Consider the following 10,911-nt stretch of genomic DNA (forward strand, 5'->3'; position numbering starts at 1 on the left):
GCAGACCCCAGTTCCTTTGCCTACAGCTGTCTGTATGTAAGGGGTTTCCGGGCCAGTCGGAGGCTGAGAAGCGGCGGGGGTTGCTGGCAATGCCCTCCCGGAGGGCATCCTTCTGGTAATGGAAGAAGCGGCTCCTGCCGCCGCGACTGCAGGGTCGCGCTGCGCCCCATCTACCACCGCCAAAGAGATGGGAAGATTCGGGGCGCGGAGACTGAGAGCAAGAGAGGCGGAGCTGCTTTGCCGGCAACCGGGTCCAGTATAAGCGCGGCCCCCCCCCCCCACCCCCGCCCCAATCTCCCTCGGCCAGCTTCACTCCCCAGAGCGAGGAAGGAAGCTACAGTCCCGAGAGGGCGGCGGAGACGCCGCTGGAGCCGGGCGCAGTGAACTCTGCAGAGCACAGAGCAGGGCTCCGGGCCCGGTGAAAGTTTCCCTTCCCCAGCCGCAGGGCGCCCGCTGCCCAGAAACTCTGCCCAGGGCTTGGGCTGCCAATTCGCGCGGCCCCCTCGGAGGCTCGGGGACCCCAGGCGGAAAACAGCTCTCGAGAAATCGAGGAACGAGTGACAGCAGGACTGAACGCCGGGCCGTGCTCCTGGGCCGCCCCGGGGCGCGCCCGCGGCTCCAGGTGAGCTGGGGAGCCAGGCAGACCGGAGGGTGGGCGTTACTTAGCGGGAGGAGGCGGCTGGGGGGAGAATTGGGGGCGCACCGGCTTACTCCGCTCCCCCCTCGCAGGTCCTTCTCGGAGCCGCTGCCATGGGAGAGCCAGTCTTGGGCGCCGGGGACCAGCCGCCGCTGCTGCCGCGCCCGCCTCGGAGCCGGGGCCCAAGTCCCAGCGCCCGAAGCGGGGCCGCTGAGTACCCCTCCCGGGTTGCAGGGCCGCCTCCGCCGCGCTGCCGGCCTGGGTTGTGCCTGTGATGAGCCGCAGCCCGCCGCGAGCCCTACCCGCGGGCGCGCCCCTCGGGTTGCTCGCAGCCGCGCCCGCCGCCGGGCCGCGCGCCCTGCTCCCGCCGTGGCCCCGGCGCCTGGGTCGCCGCTGGCCTGCGTCCCCGCTCGGAATGAAGGTGTTCCGCAGGAAGGCGCTGGTGCTCTGCGCGGGCTACGCGCTGCTGCTGGTGCTCACCATGCTCAACCTCCTGGACTACAAGTGGCACAAGGAGCCGTTGCAGCAGTGCAGCCCCGACGGGTCGCTGGGTGCCGGGGCGGGGGCGGCTTCGGGCGGCTGGGGGCGTCCAGGACCTCCTCCAGCCGTGCCGCCCCGCTCACACACTCGCTTGGATCCCCGGACCCCATACCGCCCGCCCGTCGCCGCAGTCCAGGCAGCTCCGGCAGTCGCGGCCGGGGCAGCGAGGGCCGCAGCCCCTCCAGGTAATGGCAGTCGGGGCAGCGGGGACAAGAGGCAGTTGGTGTACGTGTTCACCACTTGGCGCTCAGGCTCGTCCTTCTTCGGCGAGCTTTTCAACCAGAACCCCGAAGTGTTCTTCCTCTACGAGCCGGTGTGGCACGTGTGGCAGAAACTGTACCCGGGGGACGCCGTCTCCCTGCAAGGGGCGGCGCGGGACATGCTGAGCGCTCTCTACCGCTGCGACCTCTCGGTCTTCCAGCTGTACAGCCCCGCCGGCAGCGGGGGGCGCAACCTCACCACGCTGGGCATCTTCGGTGCGGCCACCAATAAGGTGGTGTGCTCCTCGCCGCTGTGCCCCGCCTACCGCAAGGAGGTTGTGGGACTGGTGGACGACCGCGTGTGCAAGAAGTGCCCGCCGCAGCGCCTGGCGCGCTTCGAGGAGGAGTGCCGCAAGTACCGCACGCTGGTCATCAAGGGTGTTCGGGTCTTCGATGTGGCGGTATTGGCGCCACTGTTGCGAGACCCGGCCCTGGACCTCAAGGTCATTCATCTGGTGCGGGACCCCCGCGCTGTGGCCAGCTCACGCATTCGCTCGCGCCACGGTCTCATCCGTGAAAGCCTGCAGGTGGTGCGCAGCCGGGACCCCCGAGCCCACCGCATGCCCTTCCTGGAGGCCCCCGGCCACAAACTGGGCGTCAAGAAGGAGAGCATGGGAGGGCCGGCAGACTACCACGCGCTTGGCGCCATGGAGGTCATCTGCAACAGCATGGCCAAGACGCTGCAGACGGCCCTGCAGCCCCCTGACTGGCTGCAGGGCCATTACTTGGTGGTGCGGTACGAGGACTTGGTGGGAGACCCCGTCAAAACCCTACGGAGGGTGTACGACTTTGTGGGGCTGTTGGTGAGCCCCGAAATGGAGCAGTTTGCACTCAACATGACTAGTGGCTCAGGCTCCTCCTCCAAGCCTTTTGTGGTGTCAGCTCGCAACGCCACACAGGCCGCCAACGCCTGGCGGACCGCCCTCACCTTCCAGCAGATTAAACAGGTGGAGGAGTTTTGCTACCAGCCCATGGCCGTGTTGGGCTACGAGCGCGTCAGTAGCCCCGAGGAGGTCAAAGACCTCAGCAAGACCCTGCTCCGGAAACCCCGACTCTGAGAGGGGTTCCGGGGAGACCTGACGCCCTGTGGAGACACCCACAGAAGGATTGTGGTGTGTTTCAACAAAAACAGCCCAGATCCAAACTGAGGAAGCCCACATATTCTGTAATAGATACATAATATAAATACACAGGCACTTGCTGTCAATGTTTTGAGTCATGGAATTGCAAGAAATAGCCACAATGCACACACATCTCAGAAAAGGCGACTTGAAAGTTCTGACCACAGCTGCCCTTCTCTCTCTCCTCTACCTTTTCTTCCCTTTTCTTCCCCTCTTCCCTACCTGCCTTCCATTATGAAGTGGGATGTTGATTAAATCAAGATCGGGTAACTGCAAGTCTTGTTTACAAAGTTTTCGTGGTATCTGTGAACGTGTAGAAGAGTCTTTGGATGTGGGGGGAGGGGTGGGTGGAGAAAGGGGAAGTGGTCCTGGAGTGAAAGCCCCATTGGGCATGCTAAACCAGGGAGGCATTCTTATAAAGTAGACTTTTATGTAAAAAGCAAAGGTCATACATGAGTATTAATAAAGAAGAGAATAAATAATCTTTTTTAAAAAATATTTGCCTCCATTACTCTGGATTTACCTGTGTTCCTTGTCCTGTGCAGCTTCAGAAAGAATCTGCTTCCCTTATTCCCACCCTCTTTCCCCCCATCTGTTTCCTAGAAAACAGTTAAGATGGGTGGGAGCAGCCTCTGACTCCTTGATCCCTACCTTGGAGTTGTTTTCTCCCAGGTAAATCATAGCCTGTCCAGTGCCCAGAAATGGGAACACATCTTCAAATTCTAAAGGCAAAAAACAAGCAGGGCAGTGGAGGAAAAAGCATGGCACTACTTTCCACTTGGGGCACAGAGAGGAAGAAATAACCCCTTGAGGGTCTGAAGGCATTCGGTTTTGATTATCCTGGAGTTACACTGAGAAACCTTGAACCAGAGACTGATGTTTTGGTCCTAAGTTTAGTTCAGAAACAGGATTTTTTCTTAGAACATAAGTAGATAGTTCAAAAACCATCTGATGGTGTGAACACAAACCTTAAAAATTAGTGTGAATGTTTTGTTGGCAATGGTAGTCAACAAGTTCTTTGGTTAGAAAAGTGACGCAAGTATCTGAATTTGGAATGTTTCTGCCTCTGACACAGTCCACAGAGGCATATGAAAAGGGAAGTTTTTGATCTGAGAACTTTAAGGGCGCCCACAGGCTATCCCCCTTATTCCCGGCTTCCTAGCCAAATTAAGGAAAAGAGAATGTGAATTAATAATGGTTTACTTAGGATGCCTGTGGGGTACAGTGCTTTTCTTTATCGTGTTTCCTAAAAGTAAAATTGTGAAGTAGCTACATGTTCTGGCTTCAACCAAGAGCTTCTTTTAGATTTGAAAATAAATTATGGGGAAGAGGAAATGAAAGTGAATTATGAGTTAGTAGTTGGATTTTGGGATTTGGGATTTTCTAGGGGAAAGAAACCATTGCGGTTTTCCTGTAATGGTGTTGCTGCCGTCCTGAGCCCATTTGTACTGAAGCATTCTGCAGAATGTTGTGTTATGATATAAAGTTATGAAGCTTAAATAGGAATGAGAGTGTAGTTATATATTACATTAAATACGGTACAAGTTCAAGTTCATTGTAGCTATTTTACTGTAATTTATTGTGAGATTTGTGCAAGCTAATCTGTATAGGTTAAATGCTGAGGGTTTTATTTTAAGGAAAATAGAATGGAAAGGAATATGTACATGGGAAATACTTTAACCCAAGATGATTCTTAAGTATAATTTTCATTACTATGTGAAATCTAACTACGCTGTTAATTCTGGGATGAAGCACAGAGGTTAAAAAAAGGATGTATTTAGCAGTTGACTTTATAACATTCTAGAATGGATATTTCTTAATTTACTAAAATTGTTTATAGTGTTGTGTTTATTAAGCCAGATTACAGCTATAACACATTGCTCATGGTTTCTATGATATTTTCATGGTAGCGCCTATGCTGAATTATCTTCAGCAGCAGTAGAATATTTGTAACAGCTTTAAGAATATTTTAAAAGTAAATGAACAAAATAAATATTAATGTTGGATGACTAGAGATGAAACAGGTTTAGCAGAAAATTAAAACAACATCATTAAAAAGCAACCGCTCTGAATAAAAGAACCATTTAAAAACAAATTTCATGTGGCATTAGAATCAACTCTTTTCACTTAATCACAGTAAAATTCACGCTTAGTTTTCGAGTGAAGCATTTTTAAGCAGTGGAATTCATTCTTCTCTCTGGACTTTGATTGCGTTAAAATGGAATTGCGATGTTTTTGGATCTTGCGTTTAAAAAATAAGAGATGTCACGTAGAGGCTTGGCAGCCTGCAGCACATTCGTGGTCTCTGCTCAGATGAAATTTTGAGCTGAACACCAACAGTTCTCCCCTTGCTGTGCTTGAACGGAGCTTCTGCCTGTAATTTTCTTGTTTTGTAGCAGCTGCTTTGCTCCACTCTGCCACTCTTGGGCTCTGTAATTTGACAGGGTGAATTGTTGCTCCTGGAGAATTTATACCTGCTGCATTCTAGGAAAGTGAGACAGGTGTTGTTCCCACTAACAGCCAAGATTATCGTATTAGTGACATTCACCTTCCACAGGTCTGAGAAGGAGGGAAGCAGTTTGGGGTGTTAATCAGCCTTGGTCAGTCCCTGGTGCTCGCAGACTCATGTCACAGCAGATTGCAACTAAGCCTGGGACCATTTCTGAAGCAGCAAACGTGAAAGAGGTTCTTTTCACTGTTCTCAGCTTGGCAGTAAGTCCATCAGCAGGAGGAGGTATTCTTCAGAGCAGGTTATCAGAGTGATTTTTATTTTCAAATTCTGTTCAACCCATAGCACGCCTGACTTACTCCTTTGACTTTGGAATGCCTTTGCTAATGAGAAAGCTCTATTTGTAAAACGAAGTCTTCTTAGCACATTTAGCCAACAAATGTGAGTTTGGAAAAAGGCAGCAGCCCAGTCTGGGTGCTTGAGTTTCAGGGAGCTCAGAGGCACTCAAAGGCCTCATTCAGACTGACCCGTGGGTACCTTGTGGGCGGGGACTGGGGCAAATCCTGTTCCCTTCAATGTCTACTATGCAGTGGGTACTTGATAAGTACTTACTGAGTGAAATATGTTACTATCCAATTTTGAAAGTGCTCAGGAGGGGAAGAGTGGGAAAATGAGTTACCTGGAGAAAGTGCCAGGCTGTTCACCAAAGTTTGCTCAAGAGAGTGGATCTTAGGTCCTATTTAAATGTGAGGCATAGGTGCTAGGAACACTTGCAAGATTTCCTGGTTGTTGAGGGGCTGTGTGGGGCGGGGGAGTGTTGCTTTGTGTAGACCAACATTTCCCTCTGATGAATTAGAATTTCTGAATGGGGAGAGATAAAAGTTTCCAAATGAGGAATTCAGCTTTTATTCTTTGTTTTCCCAATGAACAAGGTAAAAGGCAGGGATTAGAACATACCTGCAGAATAAATGCTGCCCTGATACCTTAAGGGAGGGCTGGGATGTTGTTCATGATTGCGGAAGCCTGTGTTATTATTTTTTTTAATTGGAGTATAATTGCTGGACAATGTTGTGTTAGTTTCTGCTGTACAACAATGTGAATCAGCTATATGTATACATATATCCTCTCCCTCTTGAGGCTTCCTCCCACCACTGCCATCGCACCTCTCTAGGTCATCACAGAGCCCCGAGCTGAGCTTCCTGTGCTATTCACCAGCAAGAAGCCTGTGACGTTTATTTCCGGCCTTCAGTGCTGTGAATTTCACCCAGGCAGAGAATAGTTACTTGCAGGAATTGGGTCCTATTGTAGATGCTGGATGAGACAAAGGATGCCTGTCCCCATGCAGGCCGTGGCCAGTTCTGTCCAGGATTTCTGTTGCACACAGGAGAGTTGTGGCTGAATTTCCCTGTCTGAAATGAATGTAAATCTAAGTGAGGCCATTAAGTGAATGGCCTGAGCAATGAAATAAAAATCGTGTTTGAAACCCAGTCTCTAGAGATGACTTCTGAAAGACTTAAGAGCGAAGTAAGAAGGCGTGTCTTATCTGTAGTTGTGAATGAGGACAAGGTGTCACTTTCCAGCCTCCCCTGACCTCCTTCATCTCCCTCCCAACACATAGCACACATACCCTCCTGCACATACAAGTGTGTTTCTGCACAGTCTCAAGGTCTGGAAGAGAGCATGCTTTTATTAACATACCAGCAAATGGGTGTGTCGGGAGGGACACTTTTCTCAGGCCTCTGAGAGTGTGTGGGCGATGAATCTATCAGAGCTGGTGACAGTTCTGTGTCAGAATCCAAGGTGGACATGTAGAAAACAACAGTTGCAATCTGAGGAGTGACTTGAGCTGTGTATTGGGATGTCCTGAGGTAAATGTACAGTCTATAGACCCCTTTGGTCACTCATCTTGAGAAGGACCCTTACAAATCTGTCATGGCTGAGAACACACGCTGGTTTTCTGCACCTTCCCTTCTTTCTGGCAACCCAGCTGCTACTTTGGCAGTTCAAGTACGAGCCACCGAGCTGCTCGGGTACAGGCTCTAGTACAAGTGTTTAATAATTGAAATGACAGGGCTTGACTTTTATTACATCTGATGCAGTTCTGCACACCCTTCGTCAAATTGTGCTAAGGAAATCATTCGGTTCTGAATAACACATTAAGTTTGTAGAATGGGAAACTTTATGAACCAGTGTCGAGGGGGTGGGGTTGTTTATAAACTTGAAAGGAGCCTTAAAGAAACAGGGCCTGTCTGTGTACCTGGCAGGCTGATAGAGGATGGCCAAGGTCAAAGCTTAACTTTTGACCAAACCAGTTATTTGTAATTGGATGTCAGAAGTGTCTGGGGGCTGTTTGAACTTTCAGGTTGATGACAGTCACCCTGCCAAGTAAATGAGGGTGAAAACGATCATTGTAACCAAAAGCTATACTCAGAGCCATTTGGTAATGGCTCCCATCCCGAGTGTGTAGACAAGTCTTGATAGAAACGTACCTTGAGGCAGTGAGCCCTCCAGACAGGGCCAGCCTCATAATTTGTGAGGCTCCATGCAAAAGGAAAATGTGGGGTCTCTTGTTAAAAAATGATGAAGCATTTCAACTCTGCAGCAGCAGAGAATTAAACCAAGCCTAGGCAGTTCTGAGCATGGGGCCCAGAAACTACACAGGTTGTTTGCCATGAAGTGAGTCCTGCATCCAGAGACTGAGATGAAATGTTTAATTATAGGAGGGAATTAACATTGGTGGCCTACAAGTTCCTGGAAAGTGGGTGCAGGGTATTATGTGTAACTATCATTAAAGCACAGACATCCTGGGGAGACAAGTGTACTCTCAGGAGACAAGTGTACTCTGTATGATGAATTCAGAGGAGGCGAGTGCGCACATGATTGCTGCCAGTGATTGACAAGGTCCTCCAAGTCGTCAGCTGGACTTGAGACCACTTGGGACCAATCCTGCTCAGGATGGATGTTGCTTTGTTAACTTCTGGTCTGAATTTTTCTTCCCTTGTAGCTAATTTGTTCATTCTTTTTGTTTGTTTTACTCTCTCCCCACTACCCCCATCTTGCAGAATTCTTTTTACGAAAACTAAAATGTCAAGCTTTCATAGGAACTGGTCTCTTTTGTCTAGTATTCATCAAGCCCATTTGATCTGAATATTTACTTCTTTCTTAAGTTCAGGAAGTTATTTTCTATAACTTTATGTATACTTGGCCTGTGCTGTTGGAGGAACCCTTCCCATAAGAACAGGTCAGACAGTCTTGCGTGAGGATGGAGAGCTTGACCTTGTCCTCAGCAGGAGGATGCTGGCAAATTCTGCTGATGACAGTGTTCCCTTCCTTCTGAAACTACCAGGGGACTCTCTGCATTTGCTTTGTATATAATAGAGAGGGAGAGTCTATGTGTAGAAAAGCAGGAGGTCAAGTTACAATCAACTCAAGGAGTAAGGTGCAGGGTGTGCTGAGCCAACTGCCCTGCTTTCTCAGTGTGCCAGGTGCGGTGGCTAAGTTTATTTCCTTGTAGGTATAGTATGTGCTGCTGTCCTCTGGGGAAAGTTCTCCTTACTCTGTCCCCTTCCTGCCTCCTGTGTCTTCTCTATTTTGTGAATTCCTGCTTATTATTAAAGAGCCTGGGTCTCTTTGAAGTTTTTATGTATCAGCTGATGCAGAAGTGTCTTTCTATCCCCTGTTCACTCTGGCCCCATAGATCTGTGCATAGATCTATTGGTATGTGTCCTTGCAGGTTGGTATTTTTATTGTTGTTGTTGTTAATAATCTACTTCCTCTCTTAGTCATGGTCCTTTAAGAGAAAAGAAACTGGATCCTGTTTGTGTGTGTGTCTTCCTAACATTGAAGCAGCATCTTGCATGGATGTCTTTAAAAAGTGAGTGCTGGATTTCCCTGGTGGTCCAGTGGTAAAGAATGCAGGGGACTTGGGTTTGATCCCTGGTCTGGGAAGATTACACATGCAGCAGGGCAACTAAGCCTCTGTGCCACAACTGCTGAGCTCAGGCTGTAGAGCCTGTGCGCCACAACAAGAGAAGCCACGGCAAGGAGAAACCCAGGCATTGTGACTCGAGAGTAGCCCCTGCTCGCCACAACTAGAGAAAAGCCTTCATACAGCCACGAAGACCCAGCACAGCCAAAAAACTAAAGAGATAATAAAGTGAATTAAAAAAACATTAATTTAGAAAAGTGAGTGCTATATAAAAGGGGTCACCCAAGAAGCCAGACAGATAGTGACCAAGAGGCTTTTGAGTTAAGATGTGACATTTCTCCATGGGCTGAGCTTCATAGGTGTGCTAGACAGAAGCAGAAAAAGCAAGACATATTAATATGGACAAAAAGGAATTCCAAAAAAGATCTGTGGAAAGCCTCAAATAGGGTCCTTCATATTAAATGTGTGAAACAGAGAAACAATAATTTGGAGCCCCCCAGAAGAAAGGTAACAGCTAAATTACAGTCAAACAAAATGATACAGTTTTATTATGAGCATAATATATATGCATTTTTTTTACATATTTAAAATTTTTAATACAATTTTTAAAGATTGCCTTCCCTTTACAGTTATTATAAAATATTGGCTGTGTTCCCTGTGTTGGGCACTGCATCCTGAGGCCAGCTGACATCTGATATTTTGTTTCCCACTTCCCCACCTCTACATTCCCCTTGCCCATTCCCACTGGTTACCACTATTTCATTCTCTATATCTGTGACTCCACTTCTATTTTGTTATATCCACTGGTTTGTTGTATTTTTTAGATTCCACGTAGAAGTGAGCTCATACACTATTTGTCTCTGTCTGACTTATTTCACTGTGCATAACGCTCACTAAGTCCATTTACAGGTTGCTGCAAATGGCAAAATTGCATTCTTTTTTTTTTTTTAATGGCTGAGTAGGTTTTCCTTGTATGTATCCACATCTTTGCTATCCATTCATATGTTGATGGTCACTTAGGTTTCATCCATATCTCAGCTATTGTAAATTGTGCTTCTATGAACCCTAGGGTGCATGTAGAAATGATACAATTTTAAGGGCCCACTAGGAAAGCGTATTGCTATAATGTAGGCTGAGCCTGTGTATTTATTTTGACATGCATTTCTCACCGCTGGTATGATTCTTTTAACTTTTTCAGGGACTGGAAAATTTTCAAGGTACGATACGGAGGTCTGAATATTACATTTCCATTTTCAGATGTCCCAGTTACTCTGGCAAAACCTTCCTTATTCTCTCTAGGATTGAACTAGCTCCTGGGAGGAATTAAGATATTTGATGTTCTTGTATTGGTGCTCAGCATCTTTAGATGAAGGAGGGTATTATGTTATTTCTTTCTAAAAGCAAAATAGAAGTGAAACACATTTTTTCTTTGAAAGAATGGGCATTCACATTTATAGTTTTTAGCTCTGTTTTTGAGCTAAAATAACCTTGCTGGTGAGATGAGTATCCTTCCAGAATGTGAGCTCTGAGTGCACTTTTTTAGGTTAAGTCTTCATTTATAGTTTTACATTTCCCCAGTGACTTCTCCATGTGCTGTACTCTTTATAACTTTCTATCACCATTTTAATTTCACTTTCAAGTGTCCTAATGATGATGGTGAAAACAATATTATCATTTACCCTTTGTAGAGCATTTGTTTTTGGGCTGGCCACTATGCAAAATTCTTTGTAAGTATGATTCTGTCTGACTCTTATAACGATCCTATGGAGTAACTATTATTATTGTGCCCATTTTTCCTTCCAATTTTATTGAGGTATAATTGCAGTTGTTAAAGAATCTGCCTGCAATGCAGGAGACCCCGGTTTGATTCCTGGGTCAGAAAGATCTGCTGGAGAAGGGATAGTCTACTCACTCCAGTATTCTTGGGATTCCCTGGTAGCTCAGCTGGTAAAGAATCTGCCTGCAATGTGGGAGAC

The 10,911-nt window shown here is 47.7% G+C and overlaps 1 protein-coding gene across 1 annotated transcript; it reads left to right on the forward strand.

Moving 5' to 3' along the window:
* Positions 1-833: 833 nt before the first annotated feature.
* Positions 834-4,653, forward strand: CHST2 (carbohydrate sulfotransferase 2). Its single transcript, XM_040234256.1, has one exon. It carries the CDS (start codon positions 912-914, stop codon positions 2,493-2,495), a length of 1,584 nt encoding a protein of 527 aa, XP_040090190.1. The 5' UTR covers positions 834-911; the 3' UTR covers positions 2,496-4,653.
* Positions 4,654-10,911: the final 6,258 nt, after the last annotated feature.

Source organism: Oryx dammah, unplaced genomic scaffold (assembly GCF_014754425.2).
Source record: "Oryx dammah isolate SB20612 unplaced genomic scaffold, SCBI_Odam_1.1 HiC_scaffold_2, whole genome shotgun sequence".
Classification (NCBI taxonomy): domain Eukaryota; kingdom Metazoa; phylum Chordata; class Mammalia; order Artiodactyla; family Bovidae; genus Oryx; species Oryx dammah.